Source organism: Aspergillus luchuensis, chromosome 1, assembly GCF_016861625.1.
Source record: "Aspergillus luchuensis IFO 4308 DNA, chromosome 1, nearly complete sequence".
Lineage (NCBI taxonomy): Eukaryota > Fungi > Ascomycota > Eurotiomycetes > Eurotiales > Aspergillaceae > Aspergillus > Aspergillus luchuensis.
The window spans coordinates 1,529,251-1,555,697 of record NC_054849.1 but is presented as its reverse complement, the minus strand read 5'-3'; the positions used below and the strand labels follow the sequence as shown (position 1 = coordinate 1,555,697).

At 49.8% G+C, this 26,447-nt stretch overlaps 15 protein-coding genes and 1 non-coding gene across 16 annotated transcripts; 12 read left to right on the top strand and 4 right to left on the bottom strand.

The window, feature by feature from the left end:
- Positions 1–2,159: 2,159 nt before the first annotated feature.
- AKAW2_10547A (uncharacterized protein) lies at positions 2,160–2,571 on the top strand (the record flags this gene model as incomplete). Its single annotated transcript, XM_041688401.1, has 3 exons — positions 2,160–2,186; positions 2,252–2,430; positions 2,499–2,571. 3 exons carry the CDS (start codon positions 2,160–2,162, stop codon positions 2,569–2,571), a joined length of 279 nt encoding a protein of 92 aa, XP_041537267.1.
- Positions 2,572–5,055: 2,484 nt separating this feature from the next.
- swc5 (putative Swr1p complex component (Swc5)) lies at positions 5,056–6,187 on the bottom strand (the record flags this gene model as incomplete). The annotated part of the gene is made up of 2 exons (XM_041688390.1): positions 5,056–5,758; positions 5,826–6,187. The coding sequence occupies 2 exons, from the start codon at positions 6,185–6,187 to the stop codon at positions 5,056–5,058; spliced, it is 1,065 nt and encodes a 354-aa protein (XP_041537266.1).
- Positions 6,188–6,685: 498 nt separating this feature from the next.
- Positions 6,686–7,873, top strand: AKAW2_10545A (short chain dehydrogenase family protein; the record flags this gene model as incomplete). Its single annotated transcript, XM_041688379.1, has 5 exons — positions 6,686–6,785; positions 6,858–7,289; positions 7,342–7,439; positions 7,493–7,567; positions 7,622–7,873. 5 exons carry the CDS (start codon positions 6,686–6,688, stop codon positions 7,871–7,873), a joined length of 957 nt encoding a protein of 318 aa, XP_041537265.1.
- A 153-nt stretch (positions 7,874–8,026) lies between these two features.
- On the bottom strand, positions 8,027–8,934 carry AKAW2_10542S (uncharacterized protein; the record flags this gene model as incomplete). Its single annotated transcript, XM_041688368.1, has 2 exons — positions 8,027–8,545; positions 8,602–8,934. The coding sequence occupies 2 exons, from the start codon at positions 8,932–8,934 to the stop codon at positions 8,027–8,029; spliced, it is 852 nt and encodes a 283-aa protein (XP_041537264.1).
- A 674-nt stretch (positions 8,935–9,608) lies between these two features.
- On the top strand, positions 9,609–10,070 carry AKAW2_10544A (uncharacterized protein; the record flags this gene model as incomplete). Its single annotated transcript, XM_041688357.1, has 1 exon — positions 9,609–10,070. The coding sequence occupies one exon, from the start codon at positions 9,609–9,611 to the stop codon at positions 10,068–10,070; it is 462 nt and encodes a 153-aa protein (XP_041537263.1).
- A 1,272-nt stretch (positions 10,071–11,342) lies between these two features.
- Positions 11,343–12,473, top strand: AKAW2_10543A (intradiol ring-cleavage dioxygenase; the record flags this gene model as incomplete). The annotated part of the gene is made up of 1 exon (XM_041688346.1): positions 11,343–12,473. The coding sequence occupies one exon, from the start codon at positions 11,343–11,345 to the stop codon at positions 12,471–12,473; it is 1,131 nt and encodes a 376-aa protein (XP_041537262.1).
- Positions 12,474–13,158: 685 nt separating this feature from the next.
- Positions 13,159–14,578, top strand: AKAW2_10541A (dihydroorotase; the record flags this gene model as incomplete). The annotated part of the gene is made up of 4 exons (XM_041688335.1): positions 13,159–13,291; positions 13,402–13,481; positions 13,593–14,046; positions 14,097–14,578. 4 exons carry the CDS (start codon positions 13,159–13,161, stop codon positions 14,576–14,578), a joined length of 1,149 nt encoding a protein of 382 aa, XP_041537261.1.
- Positions 14,579–14,658: 80 nt separating this feature from the next.
- On the bottom strand, positions 14,659–15,762 carry AKAW2_10540S (MIND complex subunit MTW1; the record flags this gene model as incomplete). Its single annotated transcript, XM_041688324.1, has 3 exons — positions 14,659–15,261; positions 15,324–15,650; positions 15,709–15,762. 3 exons carry the CDS (start codon positions 15,760–15,762, stop codon positions 14,659–14,661), a joined length of 984 nt encoding a protein of 327 aa, XP_041537260.1.
- Positions 15,763–16,125: 363 nt separating this feature from the next.
- On the top strand, positions 16,126–16,197 carry AKAW2_t10023A. Its single transcript has one exon. It is a non-coding gene; the product is annotated as a tRNA-Glu (tRNA).
- Positions 16,198–16,771: 574 nt separating this feature from the next.
- On the top strand, positions 16,772–17,284 carry AKAW2_10539A (DUF504 domain-containing protein; the record flags this gene model as incomplete). The annotated part of the gene is made up of 2 exons (XM_041688312.1): positions 16,772–16,970; positions 17,019–17,284. 2 exons carry the CDS (start codon positions 16,772–16,774, stop codon positions 17,282–17,284), a joined length of 465 nt encoding a protein of 154 aa, XP_041537259.1.
- Positions 17,285–17,654: 370 nt separating this feature from the next.
- On the top strand, positions 17,655–18,788 carry POA1_2 (MIF domain protein; the record flags this gene model as incomplete). The annotated part of the gene is made up of 2 exons (XM_041688301.1): positions 17,655–18,092; positions 18,171–18,788. 2 exons carry the CDS (start codon positions 17,655–17,657, stop codon positions 18,786–18,788), a joined length of 1,056 nt encoding a protein of 351 aa, XP_041537258.1.
- Positions 18,789–19,168: 380 nt separating this feature from the next.
- POA1_1 (ADP-ribose 1''-phosphate phosphatase) lies at positions 19,169–19,849 on the top strand (the record flags this gene model as incomplete). Its single annotated transcript, XM_041688290.1, has 3 exons — positions 19,169–19,250; positions 19,300–19,358; positions 19,418–19,849. The coding sequence occupies 3 exons, from the start codon at positions 19,169–19,171 to the stop codon at positions 19,847–19,849; spliced, it is 573 nt and encodes a 190-aa protein (XP_041537257.1).
- A 438-nt stretch (positions 19,850–20,287) lies between these two features.
- AKAW2_10536A (uncharacterized protein) lies at positions 20,288–21,033 on the top strand (the record flags this gene model as incomplete). Its single annotated transcript, XM_041688279.1, has 2 exons — positions 20,288–20,896; positions 20,986–21,033. 2 exons carry the CDS (start codon positions 20,288–20,290, stop codon positions 21,031–21,033), a joined length of 657 nt encoding a protein of 218 aa, XP_041537256.1.
- A 270-nt stretch (positions 21,034–21,303) lies between these two features.
- Positions 21,304–22,982, bottom strand: AKAW2_10535S (tRNA-dihydrouridine synthase family protein; the record flags this gene model as incomplete). Its single annotated transcript, XM_041688268.1, has 2 exons — positions 21,304–22,764; positions 22,815–22,982. The coding sequence occupies 2 exons, from the start codon at positions 22,980–22,982 to the stop codon at positions 21,304–21,306; spliced, it is 1,629 nt and encodes a 542-aa protein (XP_041537255.1).
- Positions 22,983–23,630: 648 nt separating this feature from the next.
- Positions 23,631–25,204, top strand: AKAW2_10534A (uncharacterized protein; the record flags this gene model as incomplete). The annotated part of the gene is made up of 3 exons (XM_041688257.1): positions 23,631–23,652; positions 23,705–24,534; positions 24,587–25,204. The coding sequence occupies 3 exons, from the start codon at positions 23,631–23,633 to the stop codon at positions 25,202–25,204; spliced, it is 1,470 nt and encodes a 489-aa protein (XP_041537254.1).
- A 215-nt stretch (positions 25,205–25,419) lies between these two features.
- Positions 25,420–26,385, top strand: AKAW2_10533A (40S ribosomal eS25 domain-containing protein; the record flags this gene model as incomplete). The annotated part of the gene is made up of 5 exons (XM_041688246.1): positions 25,420–25,487; positions 25,553–25,691; positions 25,766–25,799; positions 26,078–26,287; positions 26,363–26,385. The coding sequence occupies 5 exons, from the start codon at positions 25,420–25,422 to the stop codon at positions 26,383–26,385; spliced, it is 474 nt and encodes a 157-aa protein (XP_041537253.1).
- Positions 26,386–26,447: the final 62 nt, after the last annotated feature.

Below are 26,447 nucleotides of genomic sequence, written 5' to 3'. Positions count from 1 at the left end.
GGAAAGCGGGATAGCTGTTTCAGAGATCAAAAGTTATTGGTTGGAGCAATACGAACCAGCTCATATCGTACAAAGCACCAATCTCAGCCGAATAGTGCCACATAAAGCTTTGTGATTGGGACCCCGGCTCACAGTGTTTATGGAACGGATGTTCAGAATTATGAGAAACTACCGATTCTTACTCAAGACAACATGTTTTGCGATAAATGCCGTCTGTTGTTTGCTGCATCATCTACTATCCTGATGTTCAGACAATTGGGTTCTTCGCTGGATTATGGTATCTTTTTTTTTTTCCCAATATAGTTCGGTGGCCCTGTGCGACAATGTACATGCCATAACGGGATGCCAAATCAATATTTCTATTTTATATTGCCAAGGAGAAATTGCTTGGACTGTTGATCCAACTCACAGGAAAGCATCGGACTGATGTCCATAAACTCTAGGAAACCGCAGGCCCTTGAACATCTGGATATATATATCCTTTTACTTCTTAGGGCGAAAGCCTTTACCGTTTCTCAATATTACCTACCTGGGAACTGATTATTCATGGCTGAGGCGGTAGATGACTGTTGAAAAAGTAATAGTTGGTTAAAGCAACACAGACCAACCCGTGGGAAAGTACACATTGACGATAAAAGCGTCGTGTAAGTCAGCTGTTCCCCAAAGATGGTGATTCATACTAACTGGGAGTGTATAGAACAACCTTGGTCTGGTTTGCCGCGAGACCCTCACCAGCCTTTTTTAGGGTTAAGTATTGGGTCCGCTTCGAACGCTTGTCGTGGCGGGATACACAGCGGACAAAAAAAAAGGAATCTGCGGCTGGGTATGATATTCTTGTTACTAGTATTTACTAGTCAAGGAAAATACTCCATAAGCCTATGCTGGTCGTACACCCTGTCCAATTCAGCGACACTTGCTATGACGGAACAATAACCGTCACGGACATATTGAGTCTTTGACGATTGCAAAACAGAGATCATGGTCCTCTGGGATATCTGAACAAGCACATACCACCAAGCGCATGTCATACCAATATGTCTCGCCATATATGTTGCTTCTCCTCGAAGAAGAAAAACCGCTCAAGACTGGCAAAGGTCGTCAGAGTCACATATTATGAAGATATCGAGTCCTTCTTGATAAAAGCTCCCCTACCCCGGCACGAGAAAGAGCATAGAAATCTGGTTCCTAAATTGGGTTGGTTTTACCATGGAATGGAATACAGATTGTTTAGAGCCCCGTGTTGCATATTGCTGAGTCGTAAACTACTCTATATCGACAAGGAAAAGGCGAATCACGCGCACTGGCATATGGGACGCCTGCGAAAGCTGATACTGGGGTCATCATGGCTCGGCTTTATCAATCCTCATTGCAGGATTCCAGAAAGACCGAGCTCTCTACCTGTACCAATTGTATGGGGCCACCTGGTTACTCTATAAAGAGACGACCACTCATCAAAGAGGCGGTTTTGTCGCCCAACTGCTCCCAACCACATGCTTGCAAAACTCCATCCAGGCGTGATCTATATTTATGTTTATAAGGCACTCCTTGGTAATTGGGTCAGTAAATGGGAAAAGTTCGTGGATCCCATTTATGCTCTGATTAAAGAAATAGAATTTGTCATGTGTTACATGTCTATTTTCAAGAGTATTATACTCAGACGTTTGACAAGAAGTTTGACAAGTGAAAGGATGGAAATCATCAGGAAGCCTTTATCCTGCCTAAGCATCTTCTAAAGACGGGCTTGAGCTAAGTATTACCTGGCAGTCTGGCAAAATCACCCTAGCTGACAAGAAGGAGTGAGAGATAACTACGCGGGACCCGCAGCTGGAGCTGCTGATCATGCTCGCCAGCTTACTGATATTCGAAAATTGCGATCTGCGGCACAGTTTGTCCAAGACTAGGGCTGAAAGGTCAGCTACACAAAATCACTAACCATAGTATTCCCATCGCGCGGACATTCTGTGATGAGTGCTACCTTTCCTTTGGTGGCAGCAGTCCCATGATCTGTATCCTCGACAAGTTGAAGGCATGCGGGTAATCCATATATTGGTTACTCTCTGCTATCCCCTGCCACTTCTCTCCTTATAATAATTAAATTTTTATGGGGCTCACAGAGATACTGGAGTGGACTATCAACCCGGCCACAGTACACTTAAACCATGAGTACTTTGGGAAGCTCAGGAAGTGTTAGGTGTCGCCTGTTGGACAAAAAATTCTGGACAAGTTCCACCTTCCGTTTAACATTGGGAAGGAAGATCTCTGCTCCTGTCTGCTATGGACACTTGCCAACCTGCGCGACCACCTGCATCTAGAGTATGGTGCCCAGCACGACCGTGTTGCTACCGCCGCCCTCGTGAAACCGTTTGATGACTATATTCGTCGTCTTGTGCGCCTGATCGATGAAGTGCTCGATGAATATGATGCTGATGCGTGAGTATATGCCCCCTGTCATAACAGATATTCCCAGCTGACATGGACTCTGTCTGATTATAGTTCAGCTTCCACACCCGGCAGAACCCCTTGATAATCACCGAGACCAACCTCTCGTCTGGTCGTCATCCGGTCGCCTAGCCTGGCCGTGGTACTTCTGCCCGGTCTGGTCATCGTCCGTCTTCCCGGTCTTAATGGTAAGCACCCCTGATCTTTTGTATATGAAGTCACGCTGACTCTGTGGTTTTAAACAGACAACATAAGTCCCGTTGCGGCCCTTCAAGGCGCGCTCCTGGCGGTTAGCCCCGATTTTATGTTGATTCTTTTAGATAATCTAATGGAATTCCCTCCGGCTCCGCCGAGGACGTGCTGGTTCTGACCATGGTTCTTCTTGAGCGTTTTCCCATGCATGTATAGCAGTAGTGTCTCGGAACACTTCGACTGGTTCCCAGGTACTCTGGGCATAGCCTGTCCACTTTGATAGCAGAGCTGCCATCCTCGCCTTCTTAAATGCTAAGCTTTCCCCAGGATTTTAAGAATATCACCACAACTGCACTAGTTATAAGAGATAAAAGTGTTATTCCTCCTCCAGAAGACAGCCGGTGGGCTAATGATTTCACTATGTTGCTGGAAGGTTCGACACGCTGGCAATATCTTCGGACGCTTATTAGCAGTCTCAGGATCAAATTCTCTTCTTTCCTTTTACCCCATGGATCTGAGAAAGTTTGAAGGAATAAGTCCTATCAGCGACAAGCTTGGTAATAGTTACTGAAGAGAATGACAGAGAGGTGATCTGGGCTATGTGCCTCTCCTCACAACTAATGACAATGCACAGTTTCTTGGGGTTGGCCTGGAGAGGCTTATGAAAAACATGGGCAAAACTAACTGATAAAGAACCTTGGATCGTACAACAGATATTTTTTTTTCTATCACATTGCGGGAAGATAACGTTCATCACTCCTCTTATAAACATGTCGTCAAATACATGTCCATTGCAGGCTGATCGAAGGTATCTTCAAGTCATAGATACTACCTCTACGACGGCATGAAGAGACCCCTCAGATTGATAGGACGAGCCGTGATTGGTCTCTGCGGGCAGAAGAACCAAACTACGAAGATGATGATTCTGGAAAAGAACTGGATATGTGGCAATTATCTACATAATCCAATCTAGCCTTGGACTGACACATACTAGTCTCCTCATGTCCGCTTTCTAGTAAGAAATTCATCTACAGATCAAGAAGAAACAGCTTCTTCTAAGCCTAAAGTCAATTTCATGACTACAGATATCATCAAAAACCTCTCCAGAACTTTGACTGACAACCTGTGCGCGACACATTCCAGCATCTCCTCACTCAGAAGATGTCTACCTCCTTCATGGCTGTACCCACTGCAACCAGCTATACACGTTTCTAGAGCCGTTACGACACTTCACATCTGCAGCTAACTGCAGCATTTCTCCGAGCATTGAGCGAGGTCAAGTGTTGATATGTGCCAAAGTGACTATCAAAGTTCTATACGGAAAGCTGTGTGGACAAGAAGATGCTGGTGTAGTTATCAGCGGTGCTGATGATACGACTATCGAGCTTTAGACTGTTGTGAAAACATGCTAGAGATGCCATAGTCACATCCAGGAGAAGGAAATAGGCATGGGGCATACCAAATCGAGGTGAAAGTCTCACTACCGTTGCAACTCATGCTGAAATGTCTGCGCGACCAGGTCTTACTCTAGAAGGTAAAGGGGCATAGTGTGGATTTACTTCTGCGGAGAAGAAGTGTACATCAGTGGCGTACTAACCGGGGCTGGTAGAAGGACAGTAGGGGTTTCTGCAGAGTGGGATGAATTCTCAAAATGCTTGCATGGCGCTGACAAAATCACACTTACTGATAAAGTAGATACTCGGAATATGGGGGATTGTTAAGATCATACATTCTCCTCGAGTACAGCTGAGTACGCAGGAAACTACCAGTTCCGATGGATGTTAGCAGAGTATCGATTTGAGGAGCTTCAAATGGTATATTCGAAGCTCCACTGGAGAACAATCTCATGAGATGTTTCATTTTCTCCCTTACTCCTTTTATTAGATGAAGGGATCAATTAAAGTACTATGTAGCTAGCTATACAGCGTGCGCAACCAATATCAGTCTATTGGATCAAGAAGGATTACCATCCTAACAATATCGTACATCTCCGAATTCACATGTCATAAGTCGTAACATCGCCCTGGCTGGCACTTACGCCAGTCATGCTAGTGCGATGCATAGGCAATATACGCCCATCCAACCAGCAGCATCCATCCGCGTAAGCGAACCGCCCGGTGCGGAGTTGAGCTGAGCCCGGTGGATCGAGGCGGAGGCACGTGTCTGGCACTACCTCCAGCTATGGATGATAGCTAATATACACCGCATCGGTCTTCCGTGCGGATTGTGGCATGTAGCCAGCCAGACCTGCAGACCGGGATACGTGCCCTTTTGAAGAAGTCGTGGCCTGGGACAGTGGATCCAATGCTGAAGATTCTAGCATTGCTCCGCCCCTGCATGGGAGGAGATTCAGACAGGGAATATGCCAGGGCCGAGAGGCAGTCGAGAAGCCAAAGGAAAAGAGGAAACTGAAACCAAAGCAGTTTAAAGCCCCTTCAGACGAGCATTTCTTCTCTCCTCGTCTATCTTGGCCCCCACACGGTCCAAGAAATCCATGCGACCCAGGAATCCCTCCTTCGCTTTGCTGTGCACGTTGAGCTCGTCCTTGATTCCAGCCTGGTCCACGTACGCAGCCCAGTCCAGACGCGATTTCTCGACCGTGTTGATCTTCGGTCCTCGGGCGTTCTCCTGCCCAGCCATCGCCCCCGTAACGGGCTGTTTCTCCCAGCTCTTCTTGATCGTGCCGGTCGGATTCGGGTCGAAGCGGGAGGGTCGTCGAAGGGGTCTGCGCAGTTTGAGGGCGTCTTTGGCGTTCGCGGCGTGGTCGACATCTGCAGCAGTCACGGTCTCCGCGTCCTTCTCGCCCGCCAGGAAAAGCTTAGCCTCCGCTGAATCCTTCGGCACAATTTTCTCTTCCGTAATCATCTCTCCGGCAAACTTGTATGTGCGCTTGATCTTCACCATTTCTTCGGTATAGTTCTTCTGGGGTTCCTGTGCGGAGGGAGTCGCATCGTCAGCACCTGCTGCTTCTCCGTCGTTTTGTCCAGCCGCAGGCGTAGCATCTTTGCTCTCATCCTGTGCCGAAGAACCATCAACTCCCGAGTCTGGAGCGTTCATTTTCGCCCATAACGCATCCACATCAACCGTAGCGCCGTCGATCTTTGCGAGCGGTTTGCGCTCTTCTCCACTGTAGCAGTATCGTGTCAGTATAATCCCAGATCTAGTAGATTGTCAGACAAATAGACACCACGTACATTCGCATCTTCATCGCGCGCGTCCGCACGAAACCTCCTGTTCCCCCTTCCTCGTCATCATCAAGATCCACATCCACGTCCTCATCTCCCTTCTTCCTCTTCTTATTCTTTGCCTTCTGAATCATCGCCTCATCCCCAGACGCCAGTTCGTCGTCATCACCGGCTGCTTGAGCATCCTTAGCATCCTTCTTTCGTCGCTTGGGCGCTGTCTCGTCGGCGGCCTCCTCTTCGTCGGAATCGGACATGCCCGAGTCCGCGTCATCTTGAGCTGCATCGAGCTGGAAGTCCTCGTCTTCGGCGGAGTCATACTGCTCGTCATCTAGATCAAGCTCGGCGGCGGGAGAACCCATGTCTGGCGGCATTCTGATAGATAACTGTGATGTATATGTCTGTTGCTGAAGTGGAAAAGTGAAACGCTGCGAAAGACGCGAGATTCTGCCAAGGCGGTGGAAGACACGATAATTGATTATGTAATGAATACAGCCAATCGGAGCCAAGATGCGGCGATGGATATGCAGTGATAACGCCGAGGTTGCTGCGATAAGGAGAAACTATGGATGTCCTTCTCCAACACCTTCCAGCAATTCAACAACAAAACTTACTTACACATTGTGTCAGATTCACTTATGCCTCCAATAAATGGCAGGGCATAAAGCTGTCCCATGAACCCCTCATCTCCATACTTAACCCTCTGTCAACGGGCCGAGCCGCGCGCTCGGCCAAATGACTACTAATCACTCCATCTACCGAGGATGAACGAACCCGGACCTCTATATCAACCCACAGCATCTCGTTGTGCCTGTAAATAATATCTAGCTATTCATAATACACAAAGCTTGGTTATTCAATTGGCTGTCATCATGTCTACTCGGTCTCCCAACCCCGTCGCCCTAGTCGTGGGCGCCTCTCGAGGCATTGGCCGCCAGATTGCTATCGACCTTGCGAAGAACGGATACACCGGTATGCCAGACAAGGTTTTTCCATACCCATAATCATTATGTATCCTCGCTAACAAGAAATGATTCTATACAGTAATCATAGCCGCCAAGTCAGCCACCTCGCCAGATCCCACAGCACCCTTCCCACCAGACCCTAACTCCCCCGCCTCCACCATCCACACCGTCGCCCGCGAAATCACCCTCGCCGGCGGCACCGCCCACCCCGTCCAAGTCGATGTGCGCGACCCCGCCCAGATCGATAACCTGGTGAACGAGACCGTACGTATTAGCGGTGGTCGGCTGGATGTTCTGGTCTACAATTCGGGTGCGATATGGTGGTCGTCTGTTGCCAATACGCCTCTCAAGAGGTTCCAGCTGATGCAGCGGGTCAATCCGGAGGGGCTGTATGCGACTATCATGGCGGCGTTGCCGGTATTTGAGAAGAATGGGTGGAAGGGGAGGATTGTGGTGGTTTCGCCGCCGATTTATTCGAGGTTTTTCAGGGGAAAGACGGCTTATGCTATGGGTGAGTCTTTGGGTTAGGAAATAGGATTCTGGGCAGTGCTGACAATACACAGGCAAGGTTGGGATGAGTGTGCTCACTCGTGGCTTGGCTATGGACTGGGTGAGGGAGGGAAAGTCGGATATGGCTATTACTAGTATTTGGCCTGCTGCGGTATGTTGACTATCTTGCTTTGAGCTGTGGCTGGCTAACGGTGATATGAATAGGCTGTTGAAAGCGCAGCAACGGAGATGAACCCTGCAAATAATGACGATTCGCGAAAGGCTGATTTGAGGAAGCCGGTAGGTTCCTATTAGCATACGCATTTCCTTGTGATACATACTAATGAATGACAGACAATCTTCTCCGACGCAATCCTCGGGATCTTGAACACGCCAGCACACGTCGTGAATGGACTTCTAGCTCTCGATGAGGACTTCCTACGTGATTACTGCGGGGTGACCGATTTCTCCAAGTACTCCGTCATTCCCGGAAGCAATCCAAGACGCATGATGCCGAAAGAGATGCCCGTGCTAGAAGTTGCGGAGCAGGACGACGAGGGAGTGAGGATGGACAGTAGCAAAGGGAAGGCAGAAGCGAAGCTGTAACGCCCCAGCCTTGCATTACATTCATGGATCTAGTGCATACCCTATCATGACTATATCAATTTACCCATTAGTCTCACAACACATCCACCAACACCAACACCAACATCGTACCTCCTTCAACTAATCCAGCCCACCCCATCACCTCACTTCACCTCAAGTCCCAGGATACTTCTCCACGCCCCCCACAGAAACCTTACTCTCCCCCTTCATCCCTTCCCCTCCCCCAACTCCACGTCGCATACCCTCCAACTCCCCACCAATCCTCCCCCTCAACCCACCAACCTTCCTCTCAACCCAAACCCCTACGCCAACCACCACCCCCATAACAACCTCCAACCCCAGCAACACACAAAGCAACACAAACCCAGCGCTTGTGACATCACAATCCCGCTTGAAATGCACCGGAGCTGTAACATCACCCCCGACCGTGGCATTATAACTACCGCTCGTACTAGCACTAATAGTGCTATTCCCACTCACAGAATCATATCCATCCCTCACAACCCCCCACTTACACGTCCACGAATGCAGCGTCTCCATCTCACTAAACCCGCTCGGATGCTTCGCTCCAGGCTGATAGATCACGAATATGAGGCCCACGAGCGCGGCGATGAAGCCCGAGAGGGCGGTTGCTGCGGCGAGGAGGTTAAGGAGGCGGATGTGGGGGCGGGGCTAGTTCATTATCAGTATCACATTTTCGATATGGAAGTTGGTGTGTAGGAACTCACGGAAGGAATAACGGCCGTAACGATGTAAAGCAAGTTCTGGAATGCTACCACGCAGCCGCAGGCGAGTAGGGCAATGGTGGGTCTGAGATCTAGGTTCAAAGGCCAGAGATTGAGCCAGACTCGTGCGTATGGGGAGGTTTGGCGGTAGTGGTGGAGGGCGATGGCTTCGCAGGCGATTGTTGGGATGGTGGTTAGGAAGGTCAGGATGGCGAGGGCTAGGCGCGTGTGTCGGAGGTGTTGGGTGCGGGTGAGGAATTTGGATTCTTCTTCGATGGAGGCGGTTGAGGTTATGGTGGTGGTTATGGTGGATTCGGTGGAGAGGCTGCGGTCCATGGTGTGTCTTTATTTTTCTTTTTCTTTTGTTTTTTTATTGGGGTGGGTTGTAAGAGGTGGAGGAGTGTAGAGAAGAAAGAGCCTTGCCAGAAGGCTGAATAAGAGGTTGAATTGAAAGAGAAAAGGGTATCTATGGGAGAAGGAGTGGAACGAATTGAAGCTATAGACGGTAAGGAAGGTAGTGTACAGACAAGATAGAAAAGACCCTGACAAGAAAACCTGCAGACATCAACTACTTATGCAAGCAATGAATAGCCCATCTTAACTTCTGCAGCATTCTTCAGCTGCCAAAAATAAGAATGGTCTCACACAAAGCGCGAATAGGTGAAACATTTTCACGAGAGCCCTTCAGCCATCAAAGCCTAATAGCCGCCCACGGAAAATGCGCCGCGCCTATTTGCTGTCTCCTGCATGAGCGCGAAGACGCAGGAATCCTTCAAACTGACTTGATGCAGCCTTGTCTCCTTCGGCGCTTAGAAGAGGTCGGTGCATCGAGCAGCGCGAATGGATGATCTGGACTGGGACAAAGGCACTCGGCTTCTGTGTAACACGTCCGTCGCTTCCAGTTCTATTGGTGTGAATAAGCCCGGGATGAAACACCACTCATTTGTGTCGAACATCATGGATCAAAAGGAGACATCTGCTGATGAGCATGATAGCTCCCGGTCCTATCGATGGTACACTCCTGCACCACTCGTTCTATCCTCGAGGATGAGTTGAAAGTTGGGGCCTGCGCCCCTTCTAGTATGGGAGGGTTGAACATAAAATTAATCCAGGCCAAAGGACTGCAGCTTTCACGTGGATCGGTTGTCGTCACTGCATCCTGTGGCTTTGATGATTCCACCAATGCCAGAGAGGCCCGTTGGGGCAATGTATTCTCTCTGGAAGCGCATGCCTTGCTGGGATACCGCTATGCCTCGATCTCTCAGAGTGCACGCAACTCAATCCCCGGACTCGACTACACATCAGGCTCAATAACATCATTTGCTCATGCGCGGAGATTTCTCTGCATGTTCTCCACATTCTGTTGTTCCTGTTGGTCTGTTGGAGGTCTAGACTCCGCTCTGAGAATTGCCCTAATGGGACATTCTCCGCACCGTCTGTTTGTCCAGCTTTCTTGGGTATGCAGCTTGTAGATTTCCCATCACTAGAGAGCATCCACAATGGTCGGGATCGAATGAGGCAGATGCCATCCACCTCAGAGACGTGTATTTGTTATACAGGTGTCGATCATCACCCAAAAGAAGCGCGATGAAGCCGTGGCACGGGACCTGTATACAGACTCTAAATGGGCCATAGACTTCATATCCCACCTCTTACAATAACGTCTACGACTGTTCCAAGGCGGAGCTTGATTGTGCAGCTCTTGGCTAGGCGAGCGATCAGCACTGCAATCTTCCCTTCGGTATATTCAGCCAGCACATGTCTCCTCTTAGTTTCTAGCCTACGGCGAAGTGAAGCCGATCAGCCGAAAACAAGCGAATTCAAAGTATCCTTCCGGCCTCTGTGGAAGACTCATCTGGGGTCCCCACAAGCCACCATATAATTGAAACACGCACACTTCTCTGAGAGTGGGCAGCGGGATAATTGCAGCGGGATCATGGGGTCCTCGGGGCCCGAAATTCCTGCCAGACAGCGCGACTCACAGCCAGTCTGGACCTAGGGCTGTAAACAGGCCTTGGCTTCGCCAAGCCTACGGGTATTGCTCCGTAGGTACTCAGCACGCCTGCGCCAGGACCACGAGCTAAAGCCACCAACTTGTCGCGAATCACATTTGCGCTGATTGATACCGGATGAATATTAAGCCCTGATGTGCAGATCATCGCAATATTCTCAAAGCCAAGCCAATCAGTGGCTTCTAGATAGTAATGACACGCGGCGTCTGGGGTGTTGGTCTCTTGAGGGACATCATTAGGCGGTCTTGGCGGGCGAGCTTCATCGCAGCGTCCCCACGGCCGATGGTCTTGGCCGGTGGGAGGGATTCGTCATCTTCCTTCCTGGCAAGTAGATTCATCACTCGAGCACGCTTTCGCTCATTTTTGGCCGGCAACATTGGATAGAGCAAGCAGGGATCAGTACACGCTCGTCATTGATTCTACCCACTGCTGACGACAGTTACTTGTCTTTGGAGGTTGGTATCGCTTCGGCAAGGGAACAGACTCCGCGCAATGGCAAAACCGTCCGCGCCCGGATTGGTATAGACTGCACAGTACATCGGCAACGCGCACTTTGATATCGACGCTCATGATGGAGGAAGCAGCATATAAAGGCTCTTCATCCGGGAGGCATCTGAGGGAGACATCCAGCAGAAAGCAGTCTCTTCAAAGCCTCTCTAGCTTCCACCCACTGCAAATATCGCCTGTTCCTTCTCCAAATCTTTTCAACTTCATCTTTTAAGCCCCCTCAAAATGCATGTCCAGAGCGTTGTCAAGTTGGCCGCGGTAGGATGTGCAGTTCTTGCCACTGCCCATCCCGGCCACCAAGAGAAGCGCGCCAACTCTGACCTCCTGGATTTCAAAGCCAACATGCGTCGTGGCTTGGAGAATTGTGCTTCCAAGTTCGAGCGCAGTGGTCTTAATGCTCGTGCCGAGGCTCGCCGTAGGGCTTTGGTGGACCTCCACCGGAGGCGCCTTGCTGGGCGAGATACTGACTCGGTCCTCAACAAGTCCCATCTTGTGACCGGTTCTGATATCACGACCGACTCCTCCGCCAGCGAAGTCTTTGCCAATACCAGTACCTGCATTCTGAACCCAGAGGGTGAGACTGGTCCCTACTATGTCCCTGGCGAGTACATTCGGTCGGACGTCCGCGAAGATCAGTCAGGTGTCCCCGTGGTGATTGAAGGCCAGTTCATCAACGTTGAGACCTGCGAGCCAATCACCGACCTGTACTGGGATATCTGGAACTGCAATGCCACCGGTGTCTACTCCGGCCTTGTCGCCAACGGCAACGGAAACACCGATGACACTTCCAACCTGAACGCCACCTTCCTCCGTGGTATCCAGAAGACTGACTCTGACGGTGTTGTCACCTTCGAGTCTCTCTTCCCGGGCCACTACTCCGGCCGTACCACCCATCATCACATGGTTGCCCACCTGGATGTGACTGTGCTTGACAACAACACCATTACTGGCGGCACTGTTGCGCATATTGGTCAGCTTTTCTGGGATCAGGATCTCATCAACGATGTGGAGGCTACTTACCCTTACAACACCAACACCGTCACGCTCACCACCAACGCAGAGGACCGCGTCTTCTCCGACGAGACTGAAAACTCCGACTCTGACCCTGTCTTGAACTACGTCTACCTTGGAGACAGCTTGGACGATGGTCTCTTCGGATGGGTGACTGTCGCTGTCAATGTGTCTGCCACCTATGACCCTAACTACAGCTTCATCTACACCTCCAGCGGTGGTGTTGCTGTTGATGACGACTCTTCCACTCCCGGTGGTGGTCAGTCTGGTGGCAGCCAGCCTAGTGGTGGTCAGCCCAGTGGTGGTCAGCCCAGTGGTAGCCAGCCTACTGGAGGCCAATTCTAGGTGAGCTCTGGTATAGATGCCACAGGAGATGACAGGATGATGTGGTGAGTCTCGAGAGATTGAAGGCACTGTGTGTTTCGTGATAAAGCTTCCAAGTTAAGAATGATAGCACTCTTTTGAATACGACTTGTGCGTGATTTTCACCAAACTGAAGCTTTTGCCATTGGTTGTAAGTAGGCGGATGAACTGTAGTCCTGGAGGGTAAGCAAATAACTCAATGTAAGTAGATGTAGAGTCTGTTCTCCACAGTGATCAAGGCCGTAATCATTTGACGGTAAGCGAGGGAGTATTGGCTCTCAGTCATCAGAACACTAAATTACGATGAGTGTAACGGCTATTCGTTAGTCCATAGCACACGATAATCTTGAAAACCGCCTGTATCATTGTAAGGTACCCTCCACATCCCGAGCCTTTCGGAGCGACGCGATGTGGAAGACTCCCTAGTTAGTATTTACTTAGGAGTAGTAAGCGCCAGGATGTCAACCACCGCGGACAACCCCCGTGACATCACATGCCCACACCCCACATCAACCAATCACAAGCAAGGCGGTCATGGATCCCAAATTCCCCCGCGACAAAAAATTGGCGGGGAAAAACCGGTCCATGGGAATTTCTTGTACGTAGTTGATTTCCCCCAGATATTGACTATTATAATACATCATTGATTGGATTCAGTATTTGTTTCATGCTGTTTCCTCGAATCTTCAGACCTAATTTGGTTATACCTCGGTACTCAAAGTTCTACTATTGTTCGGGAAAAAGAATGCCTCTCTCCAAGCTGCAGGGCGTGAAGCTCCCCGCTTCCGCGGACTTTCATGGTGCGTACTATTTTCTGTTTGGATAAAAGTGCCAATTGTATCCGTTGTTGAGGGGGGCGATTGCGCTTAGGATTGTTTCGATTTGGCTAATTGGGATTGGTGGAATTAAGTGCATCTTCGCGATGGTGATATGATGGAGCTTGTTACTCCTACTATTAGACAGGGTGGTGTCAACACCGTTTTTGTTATGGTAAATTCAACACTCTATACCGCTTTGAACTTCTGACCATATTTATATGTGGTTGGTGGAACTGCTGCATTGCAATTGGGACAATATAGTAACTTGGATGTCTTTCACCAGCCGAACTTGGTCCCTCCCGTGACCACCGTTGACCGCGCGCTTGAGTACAAGCAGCGTCTGCAGGCCATTGAGCCCAATGTGAACTATCTCATGTCTCTGTATCTCCATGAGACTATCACCCCGGAGACCATCATCGATGCCAAGAAGCGCGGCATCACTGGCGTCAAGAGTTACCCGGCCGGTGTCACTACTAACTCCTCCTCGGGCGTCATCGACTACACTCAGTTCTACCCCGTCTTCGCTGAGATGGAGCGTCAGGATATGATCCTCAACCTGCACGGTGAAGTCCCATCCAAGGGCGATGTGACCGTTTTGACAGCAGAGGAGCGCTTCCTGCCAACCCTGCTCCAGCTGCACGAGAAATTTCCCAAGCTGAGGATCATTCTCGAGCACTGCACCACCGCCGCTGCGGTTGAGGCTGTCAAGAAGTGTGGCCCTACTGTTGCCGGAACAAGTGAGGACTCTTTCCATAGCTGGATAATCGTACACTAACAGCTGTTCTAGTCACGGCCCATCACCTGTCGATCATCATCGACTCCTGGGCTGGAGATCCGTTCTGCTTCTGCAAGCCGGTCGCCAAGACGCCCGCGGATCGTGATGCCCTTTTGCGCGCAGCAGCCTCCGGTAACCCCAAGTTCTTCTTCGGATCCGACAGCGCACCTCACCCGGCCGTGTCCAAGAGAGGAGGCGATAAGATCGCAGCCGGTGTGTTCACTCAGCCCCACACCACCCAGCTTGTCATCGACGCGTTCGAGCAAGCTTGCCAGAATGGCGTCTTGAAGGAGGAAGACATCACCCCCGAGATTATTGAGGGTTTCATGAGCAAGTTTGGTCGCAATTTCTATGGCATTGGCGAAGAGCAGAAGGAGTTCATCGTCATCGATAAGAAGGATGAGAAGATCCCGAACATCTTGAAGTCGGACAAGGTGGATGTTGTTCCATTCAGACGGGACCAGCAGACATGGAGCGTGTCGTGGTCTGCATGAATTCGGTTGACTGAGTGAAAATAGATCTCCTTGATGGAACTGGGACAAAGAACCATTCCAGTGTTTCTCGGTTCATGTCTTTAAGCTGATTTCTTGTCACCTTGCGTAAGCATTCCCGTAACGGCCTCGAGAGCCTGTGCCTCTGCAATATCAATCTTACGGCCGGCAACGACGGTGGTAGTATCACTACCGACCGCCAACTGACCTGCCCTTTCGAGGTGCAGCCTAACCCTGCTCTCAATGTACTCGCGTCTCGCATCGGCTTTGGGTTCCGTATCCAGTTTATCTCCGGACTGTGGTAGAGTCGCCAATTTCGGCCGGAGCTCCTTAAGCAGCGCTTGTAGAGCAGGGAGCTGAGACAATATGAACGTAGCGTTCGTGGTGATCGGCGTATGTTGGGTGTTTGATCCGGTAGCGGCACCGACACGTAGCTGCTGTGCAGCTGGGCTAGAAGTCAAGAAAGACAAGTCCAGGTTTGGTTGACCGTTGGGCGTGACACCATTCTCCTGTTTTGCGGTCTGCGCATTCGACAGGATGGAGCGTAACTGAGCAATTACGGCCTCATTACGTGCGCTTTCCTGTTTCAGCACCCGATTCAACTTCTTGGTTTCGTGTAACTTCTTCCGCTGGGCGGAAATCGTCTCTGGAGTGGGGGCATCGGAGGGGGGCTCCAAGTTCAGATTCTAATCGGGAGACAAGCTGGTTAGAAGAGAAGGGGAGCTGGAAGCTTGATAGGTCAACATACCTCGTAGTGCTTCAGCCGAATCCATCCCATCAGATCGTCGGGTACCTTGAACGTATTGCGCAGCACGAAAAGCTCAAACTTATCGAAAGTTTTGTCGACTGTCGCCTCGAGCAGTGTTTCTAGCCGATGTAGTCCATTTTCGATTTCCAGCTGTGCTTCTGGGTAGATAACATTCCCGTCTTCGTCGGTGTCAGGTATAGTCGAGCCATTGTTCGCATGCGAGAAACCCAGACGCTCCGGAGGCGTGCCCAGTAGACCTGTTTCTAGACTTGAAATAGCTTGATAGATTAAGTTGTTGATCGAGTTGATAATGTCATCTATGAGAGACTGCGCCGAGTCAGCTTGGGTTGTTTTCAACAGCGCGTCGCCAAAGGGCCATACGAACTAGGGGCGTATAGCTGAAATGCTCTGTGAGCAGGGAAGTTGTCGCGTCACTCATCCTGATATCTTCCTGTCAGGGTTCATGATCTTGATTTCGTATTGAGGGGTGAAGGAGGTTTCGGACTTCTTAGGTAGACGCGTTTGCGCGCGAATGCGGGTTGAAACAGTTGGTTTCGGTCCGCCGCGTGAGGAGACCCGACTTCCGTTGGAGCCAAGACTGTGTACCTTGAGGACGCGGGGTTCTGCCGCCCGCACATTTAGAGATTGTTCTTAGAATTCAGTCTTACTTTCCATTCCGTTTTACAGCCTGGGTGTTCTTCCATATTCAATGCTAGTCAATCCAACAACTAGCATGGATTTAATGATCAGAACTTTAGGCCACGGCTTATGTTGCAAAAGTTAGCTCCGTCCTTCAACAAGATCCGATATGGTGTAGTGGCTAACATCGCCGTCTCTCACACGGCAGCCGGGGGTTCGATTCCCCCTATCGGAGCTCAAAATTCCTTTTTTGTTTATTACCGAGTACTCCTTATTACCGAGTACTCCTTATTACCGAGTACTCCATTATACTATTATTACATTCCCTTTCTTCGGAAACACTTGACTTGCATTTTTTGCACCTGATGCTACTCGATGTTGCTTCTCCTCTAAACTCCTCCTATGGTCAAACAGTTAATTGCCAAGTCTGACTCAACATCACTCATAATGTATACACTCGATCATGAGTCATATTTCCATCCCAGGAGTGCGCTAAGCCACGTTTATTCGACTCACTTTCCCGTTTCAGACTACGGCGAGCATCCAGGGCATCAGTATAGTACGTGATCTGATGCGATGCGGTGGATCTATCAGGCCTCCCATGCAACATACTTTGATCATGCTTACACAGATTGTTGGAATTGGCAATATGAGCAACATAGTAGACTTCCAGTTGATGGCCTTTGGTTATGTCGCACTATTTTTTAGCAAGAATATATAACCTGTGAACATGTCTTCAATCATCTCAGCATACAATCAACATTTCCAGGACAGTACCAGAACCGAAGAGTGTGATAGCTATTGAGATCATGGCTTCAGAACCATCGACCGAGACGCAGCAGAAAGTTCAGGATGCCCTGGAGCAGGACTACGAGCGTAGCTCGACACCCCAGCCGAATGCTCAATCAAGAACACCAACGCCTACTTCCTTCGAGACGGAGTATAACTCTGTCACGTTAGGATCACAGAAGCCGGAGCCTGTGGAGAATAGACTTCGCCCTGCAGCAGGTATATTTCAAGACTGGTTTCCTGGCAGGGTCGCTAATTCAATCACAGACATAATCAACCGTATTATCTGGGACCCTGCCTTCGATGGTACCAATTACGTTATTGGGTATGAAGATCGATTCGAAGGACGCTTGGAGTCTGGTTTCAATGCGTGGAAGAAAGAGACAACCGACGAGGAATTCATTCCTCAACACCGGATCCTCTATATCAAACGTCGGTCGGATGGAGAGATCGTGTGGGACAGGAGACGGAGAATCGACAAGATATTCTTGAGTGGCAACTCTGCCTTTGACTATCTTGGGTTTTTGGCTTGAGTGTGTTTGTCGGTTTACATGATGCGGACTGGCGATTATGACTGGGATGTGATTATTCTATCGTGAGCCTCGTGCAACTGGTCGGTGGACACCCGTGTATGGCAAGGCTGATCCGTGGCTGCCTTCTGGGCGTACCGGGCAGCCCTAGTGGTTGTGATGGCTAGTACCTGCCTATCTACAAAGATATAATTTACCGTGTTGGGAGCCAGTAATGGCAGGAAGTACTACCTCTTAGAAGTATCATATCTCCCGTCTGATCAGCGCCTCAACAATCATCGCAAGGAATCTAAGTCAGTCCTACATAACTTCTTATACTGCAGCAAAGAAATAGCGGGCAATCTTTACGAACTTCATAAACATCTACGCCGCAATGACCGCAAGGCGCCACAGGATTGACTTTTCCCTGCGAAGACGGCGTAACGATTTGTCGAACACGTCGTCCGGCAGTATATCACCACCAGTACCTGTTCTCCAGTCACCTGTCACGTTTCAAGCATTTGCATCAGTTAATGTCTCCGAGGCAACACTCAAGCAGAAGAATAAACTAGAAAGGGCACCTGTGAGGCCATCCATGTTCTTAGAAGAGAAGGATGATGATGAGGCCCCGATTTCTGCTCTGACTGGCGGTGCACCTCTGGATGTCAAGCCAGCTCATGTAGAGCGGAAGAGTGTTGAGGAGAAGCCGATGACTCGAACGAAAAGCCAGTACTTCGAAGACGCCTTTAGCACAAGGGGTCCGTTGACCTCACCCAGAACCCAGATCAGCCAGGATTCGGTTGTGGTGGTAGAGATAAAGGTTAACACCAAGGTGCGTGATGGTCTATATCTGCTCATCAACCCCAGCAATGAGAGTATGATCATTGTATAGTTCTGACCCCAGGTGCAGGTCAAAGAAATGGAGTCGCTTGTCTCGAACATTTCGTCCCATATGGCACGCATCTTCCAGAAATCCGAAACACTTATGATGACCACTATTCAAGAAGACGCGTGTATCCAATTCGGGAGAGTAAATCTACCAGCCTACCTGATGAAAGTCTTTGCGCTGCCATACCTCATCGCACCGATAACCAACCTTCGTAGCACCATTCTGATCCAGGCAGCACTGCAAGAAATCCTCCATGTGGCTCCAAACCGAGGAGTCATCTTATATATTCCAATTCCAGAAGAGAACTTCGCGACCAACGGAGTGACAATGATGGGTGAAATTGCCCGTTTGGAGCGCTCTTCCCCAGATCACGGCTCTGGTCTATTCAAAACCGTCTCACGAACCATGAGTCGGAGACTGAAATCCACCAGCTCGCAGAGCGCGCCTATTTCAGTTGCAACTACATCTTCCTGGGCTTGTGGTGGCACACAGGCGCCATCGCAGGGCAAAGAGTCACTAGCAAGTGATGCTACGGATAGCGATGTCAAGTCGAAGTCAGGTACAAAATCCAGGGGCTTCCGTCATTTTCTTAACCGTCAAGGTTCAGAGCGGAATGGAAAGTCCGGGGATACGCGGTAGTAGCCTACATTGACGTGACCATTACCCCAAAACAATTCTCTTGTTCATGTTGTACTTACGCTCTTTGTCATTATCATTCACTTTCGCCATCCAACGAGCCTTTTGTATTTCCTTAACAGGTCACTTATTGCCACCATGAGCAAACTGTGCGGAAGTTTCAGCGGTGATCGATTGTATTCACGGTAGCTACCTTCTTTGAATTCAATTTTGTTTTGTCTATTGGCCTCTTTACTACCGCTGATAATTCGAATAACGCCCGTGATTCAAACCCTTTTTTTAATCCTTGTCTGGTACTTGGTCGTCCTGTTGCTCTCGAAAGAACGGTGGATCATATCATCACACACGCGCACACACACACACACAGAGCACACTCAGTACGTATGGAGCCAAGAAGCACTACAGGGGGTCTCTTAGAGATTCAAGGTAGCCTGTTCGATGCTCCAGAGGGAGCAGCGCTGATCCGTACGTTTCTCTATCTACGAATATGAATGTAACTAAATGATGGAAACAGATGCATGTAACTGCCGTGGCACCTGGGGGAAGGGAATAGCAAGAGTCTTCCGAAGCAATGTGCGTCCCTCGAAGTATTTCACCTAGGGTGCTATGCAAATCTGACTAAAGCTTGACAGTACCCCGCTGCATATGAGGTTTATCGATCCCACTGCCGACAATTTTCTTCCAAGCCCAGATACAATACTATCACAACAAGCGATGGCACACGAAAAGCTCAACTGCCAGAGGGGACTGCTCTCATAATTCCACCACAGAAGAGAGATTATGAGAATGACCGCAGGAAACGCCATTGGATAATCTGCCTTTTCACGTCAAGAGGGCTCGGAAGGATGGTCAGTCCTGAAGATATAGTGCTGGAGAACACCGAGCTTGCCATTGCAGATATGAAGAGACAACTTGATCACATTGAAGACCAAGAGGGTAGACTTCTTGATCTCTGGTCGTGTCGGTTCAACTCTGGGTTGTTTGGCGTGGAGTGGGCTCGCTCAAGGGAGATATTAGAGAAGTCGGGACTTGATGTTACAGTGGTGACGCCGGCTGACGACTGAATGCCTGTATCGGGTTTATTGATTGCTGTTGCATAGATTGATTTTATTTGGTGAGATTGAAGGTTAGTTTTACAGTGATGGGGTGGGATATTCTTTCCCACTTCAATAGATGAACTAGATCGATTACTACCGCTCATATATATCATGTCCAAGTAATCGTGTAGTTCGATACAAAGAACCAACCTCATGCTGCAAATGATGCAGACCATATCAAGTGGGAATAGTACAGTCACCAATCAACTACCTCTCTCACCATGAAAGACTGAGAACTAACAAAGATGATAAACTCACATAGATTGTATAGAAAGCAAATCACCTGACCACGCGTCACGGACCCGCGCATCCGCGCAAGAAGATCGAATCCCCGCGACGAAGACCACCTTATCGTCAATTGAACCACCAAAAGCAAGGACCATCAAAATAAAGACCCAACACACCATGCCTTCCGAACGAAAACCCGCGCAAAAGCGCAGACAACTCCCCTTCAAACCACCGAGCCGAACCTCCTCCACTGCCGCTGCCCCAGCATCATCATCATCAACCGCCGCAGCAGCCACCAGCAAACCCAAAGCCAAAGCCACAACAAAATCAACGACAACAACCAAACGAGGACCCAAACCAAAAGAAGCACCAGCCAAAGCCTCGTCATCCAAATCCGCACGCCCCCGACCATCATCACCCAGCCCCGCCGACTCCCAAGAAGACAGCGACAACGACAACGACAACGCTTCTTCTTCGTCCCCCGCCCACTCAGACGCATCATCCCCAGAGCCAGAACCAGAACCGGACTACATCCTCGCGGAGATCATTCACAAGGATCAGCCATCTGACGATGTGCTCACGAACGACCCTGTTATTCCGCCGAAGTTGTTGACAAGATTACTGCATCATCATTTCCAGAATGAGAAGACGAAGATCGCGAAGGATGCAAATACGGTTGTCGCGAAGTATGTGGATGTTTTTGTGAGGGAGGCGTTGGCGAGAGCGGCGTTTGAGAGGAGTGAGGCTGTTGGGAAGGGGGCTTCGGTTGGGGATGGGTTTTTGGAGGTTTGTTTCTTTTCCCCCTCTTTGTGTTTGTGTTTAGTTGATGTGTTGGAGGGTGATGTGGGTGTTTGCTGACTATGTGTGGGGTTTAGGTTGAGGATTTGGAGAAGATGGCGCCGCAGCTTGTTATGGATTTTTAGAGGGGTTTTCTTCTGTTCTATATGGGTTGGGATGGAGTTTATGGGGTTGGGCTTTCTCATGGATTATGATACCAGTGATTGTACTGTAAGTGATGCTAAACCTGGAGATTTTCGAGAGAATTTGAAAATTATAAGTTCATAAAAACGTAGCTCTATGTACTATGTGCTCTGTATGCGTCTATATCTAACATGAATAGTAGCTATGCCCAACTTGGGTATAAGATGCTGGTCCCATTACTCCGCAAAAACACCAAATATTGAATCGTGATATCAACCGCTCACCAGGTTGTCCGGAGTAGTCGCCGTGGCAGGCGTGTTAGCTGCCCCGTCCGTCTTCGAAGGAGTGGCAGACCCCTCTGCAGTAGGGGTGGCCTTTTCAGACGACTCGTCCGCCTTGGGCTTTTCATTGCCATCGTTCTTCTTCTTCACAGTAAGCGCGCCCAGCTCGACAGCCTCCTCAGGAAGTGGTCGGATGTGTGGCTGGCAGATCCACCAAGGCCTGCCATACTCGGCAATAGTCGCCTTGGACCCGGTCAGTTCTTGGTTCGGGTCTTTCTCAAAGCGTTCCGGGAATTGCTCGTATTCCTTGAGACCCTTCTTGATTGCCTGTTCGACTAGAGCCAGGACATTTTCGAATGCGGGCATATCGCCAGGTCTCGATCTTGCCAACGCATCACGGACATTGGTATGCACAGAGACCATAGGGCGGAGAAGCTGGAAGAGATGGCCCTGCATGACACCGAGACTGGGAGAGGCCGCTCTCTTTGACTTCTCGCGCTTCTGCTTCTTCTTGGGCGGGCCGTCTTCGGTTTCCCCGGTTGTTTCGGTTGTCTGTTCAGGTTCTTCTTCCACTGCGTCCGATGGAAGATAAAGCGGCTTCCTGTCCGGAACAGATTGTTCAAGCACGTACTTGTAGATGATGTCCAAGTACCGCCGTAGCATGGCGTCGATACGATATCCACCCTTTCCATCCCTGCCTCGCCAGTATTCCCTCCCTTCACTGCCAACTGGAGGGGGCTTGCTGAAGATCGATGGATCGGACAAGTTGCCTTCCGCACTCATGACACCATCAGCACCTGTCTCTTCCAGACAACGGTCCAGATCTTCATAGTTCAAGTTGTTGCCATTCGCGAAGATGACCGTCTCTGGGGGAAGGTTATCGCGGAGATAGCGAATGTAGCTCCAATCAGCCAGTCCGGTGTTGTGGCCTTTCTGTTCTCTTCTGCGTCCGTGCACTGTGATTATGTTCGCACCAGCGGACAAGATCATCTTCGCATATTCGAGCGTCTTCTCTTTCGTTTCCTGGATACGGAATTTGGCAGTGACTGGGATCGAGAGTTCGTTGTGAAGTCGGTTGATCAGCTTGTAAATCAGATCCCAGTCTTCCTGGAGGAAAGCACCATAGTGACCCCTCTTCGCAATGCCTTGAGGACATCCCAGATTGAGATCCACCGCATCGCAGTATGGTGCCACATGGCGCGCGGCTTCCAAGAAATCATCAGGATCATTGGCGCAGAACTGTACAAACAGAGGCCGATCGAACGAAGGGTTTCCGTCGAGATATGGCGACTCATCCTCGCCTTTGCCGGCGGCAGCGCGAGTAGGGTGGAAGTGCTGTACGCGGACATTCGCTTGCTCACGGAACAAGCGCGCATGGTACATGGGGGAGTATGCAAGAACCTTCTTCTGGTCTTCCGGTGTCATGAACGACCTAGTGAGCATGCGCCACGCCTCCGGGACGATTAGTTGTGATCGAAGAGTACGTTCATAGAGGAACCTACAAACTCAGAACGGTCCACCATAGGTGCAATGATGTACTTCGGGCTTCCAATACTCTCGTAGAACTGTCTTCCAAGGAGCTTCTTTCTCGGTTCAGCAGCCGCAGCTACAGGCGCATTCTGGTCTGCGACGCTTCCTTGCGGAGCGGGCTGTGTCTCCGGGACCGCCATTTTCACGTTTGGGCGTAGAAACTTGGGGAAGAAGTGCCCCAGCCAGGGGGGTGAGAACCGAGGGAGACGAATCTTTACGAACTAAGAGATTCTTGTCCCCGAAAGGAGCAATCAAGGTAGCGGTTTGCGGAGGGTATCTGGAGTCTGGTACGTCGCAAATGATGCGGATGGCGGGCGCTTTTTTGCCGACAATTAATTTATTTCGGAGGGGATCAATGTTGATCCTCTTATCTTATCCGGGGAAAGAACATGCACACGCCACTCAGCTGTCTTCTCAATATGCCTGTTTCTCGTCGTACAAGAGGTCAGATGCTTATATATTGCATGAGATAAGACTGAGAATGAATACTTCTCTCTTTCAAACTTTGCAGACTTTGCTGATACGCATGGCTATCATTAGCAGCTGTCAATTTTGTCTTTTCATAGTACTGCTTACCTAATCTATGTGAAGCCTTGGCGCCTTCCAATAAAGTGGGTTCAGATAAATAATGAAACCTTCAAAACAGTCCCAGGACTTCGATCCCTGGAAGCTCGTGATGAGAAACAGTGTCTAGGATGCGCATGATACCAGGAGTACATGCACGCGTCATAATTTCTGTACTGCATCTCGACGGCAGTTACTGAACCTAGCTGCAGCTGAAATCAACAATGGACTCTACCGGAGCAGGGGGTGCGTTTATAGCCGTTTTGGTAGCAAACTGTATCACTGATGATGACTTTAGTCTCAAACACAATCTCTCTATCTGAGAATGGCGACTATGCCGCGCAATTGAATGGCAAAGATCTTGTCATCCATCTGGACCCGGCATCGCCTGATTTTAAAGAGGTACAGATTGTCAAGCTTAAGGAGCTTGCTTCAAAGTCCTTGAAGTTCTCCAGATCCAAGCCTGTTTTACCTTCAAGCACGCACTCCTACGCAGGAGTGAGTTCCCCGGGAAGACGCGTGCTTTGTTCTAGTGATTCACGGATCCTGGTCTGGCAATTGGACCCGTTGCAATTGCTCGCAGAAATCGAAAGCATTGAGCCTGGCGCTACATACGTCGACTTCGGAGGCGATGAGAACGAGGTCGTGTTCTTTCATGCCTGGAACACGAAAATAACAGTTTTCGGATTGGACTCTGGTCGAAGCCAAATCATCAAAAGTCCCAAGTTTTCGAACAGCAATGGCTTCGGTTACCGGCCCAAAACAAGGCAATTTGCTGTTCTTCTGAAGCCGGATGCAGTTGATCTATTGACCATTCACGAATTTCGATCTTACGAGCTCATAGGCCGAGCAGTCTTGCCTACAATAGACGCTCAGGGCCTCAAATGGAGTCCGGACGGGAGATGGATAGCCGTGTGGGATGCTGCGAGTGCGGGCACCAGAGTCCTCATTTTCACGGCTGATGGGCAGCTCTTCAGAACGTATAGTGGCCCCTCGGGCATCGATAGTTCGCTCGACCTCGGCGTTAGAGGGATAGAGTGGAGCCCTGTTACCGGGCAACGCGGTGTGTCAGAGCTTCTGGTTGTTGGAAAGGTCGATGGGACTGTTGACATTCTCAAGACACGAACAGTAAGATGACTCCGGATGGCTGCTCTATGCATGACAAAGCTGATAAATCTAGTTTTCCTGTTCTATCACACTGTCCCATGTCTTTCAGATAGAGCAGAATTCCCCCAGTGTCTGGCGGGAACGCTATGCAGCTGACGGAGACCTTGAATATGCTGAAGCATCAAGCTCCTCTGCGTTCGGTATGCCAGTCGAGCCATCCGGGGCGCCCCGGGGAGTGTCGATCATGGCCTTTAGCGCCAGCGGGACTCTTCTGGGCACCGTCGATCCGACGCGACCAAACATTGTCTGGATATGGGATTTGGAGAGCACCCCAGTCCTGTTGTCGGCGCTAGTCCACGAACATACTGTTAGACAGGTCGTGTGGCACCATTCCAAGACGCAATTACTTATAACCACAGCGAATACCGCCTACGCTGCTGTTCGGTACTGGTCGCCGTATAGCCAGCCGTTAGTTACGCGCATCCCCGTTCCGCGAAGCGAGACCGGACGATACGAGGTGCGATGGCTGTCTTTCGATGAGGATGATGATTCGAAGTTCTGGTTTGGAACCCCGGACGACTTTGTACTTGGCCACCTTGAGAGTGTCGAAGATGCGCCACAATTCAAGGTTACCACTACCATCAATGGTAAAGTCAAGGGAAGTAGCTACGGACCTGGTACGAGCAGATGAGTTCGCCGTCGAGGAGTGCCACAAAGCACATTCATCCGGCTGAATGATCATATTGCCAGCTGGTCCTTTATACTACTATACACCCAATGGCATCAAAGCCGGGCATGCTTTTACGAGGGAGATTCATGAGGGAAACCCTATAACGAACTGATACAATACCTGTGTACATAGCGGAAACTATACTTAATCTTAATTATAACCTTTGGGTACCACCTATGTATAGCAGACCCTTATACTCCAGTACTGCGTACTATACCATCAAGCATACTCTGTATAAAGAGGTGTACCCCGACCGACCAATCACATCCGACATTGCAGCAGCCAATGCTAACCGAGCGGCACCGACAGCCCAGGGCTTAGGGTTCATCCGCACGTGACGCTGAGTCATCCCCCACTCGAATTTCGCACTTGGGCACTCAAACTTCAGACCGTTCGATCTGTTGTGCAGCTCTCCTCCGTCGAACAGCTACATCAGACAGTCAAAATGGTGAGTACCATCGCCGAGTAGCACTCGCAGTGCAGAAAGGGGGAAGATGTATCAATACTAATATTATTTCGCAGGCTCCTACCAGAAAGAAGTGGTCCAAGGGCAAGGGTACGCTATAACTCCCCGTTCTCCATCATCACCATCACCATTATTATAATTCCCCCATCGAGTTCAAGAGTCGAAGATCGCCTGTTATTGTATCGAACGAAGAGAAAGAAGAAGCACACATCTACATGTTACCCGATAGCGATGGATGGATGGATATCACACACAACCAACGCACATGATGCATGAATGCGATCGATCGCGAACCGATACACAAAAACCGAGAACAAAATGAAAAGAGGAATATGATTTACTGACATCGATTTTTTCCCCGAATATAGTCAAGGACAAGGCCCAGCACGCCGTCGTCCTCGAGAAGCAGACCGCTGAGCGTCTCAACAAGGATGTCCAGTCCTACCGTCTGATCACTGTCGCCACTCTGGTCGACCGTCTCAAGATCAACGGCAGCTTGGCCCGCCAGGCCCTTGCTGACCTTGAGGAGAAGGGACAGATCAAGAAGGTTGTTGGTCACTCCAAGATGAACATCTACAGTACGCACCCCCTTTACAGAATCCTACAGTACATGTGTGTGTGTGAGAGAGATGGAATACTGACATCGGTAATAGCCCGCGCCGTCACCGCCGAGTAAACGTATGACGCTATGAATATTTTTCCTCGCGCGTCGCATTTTTCTTTGTGCAACGATATGAT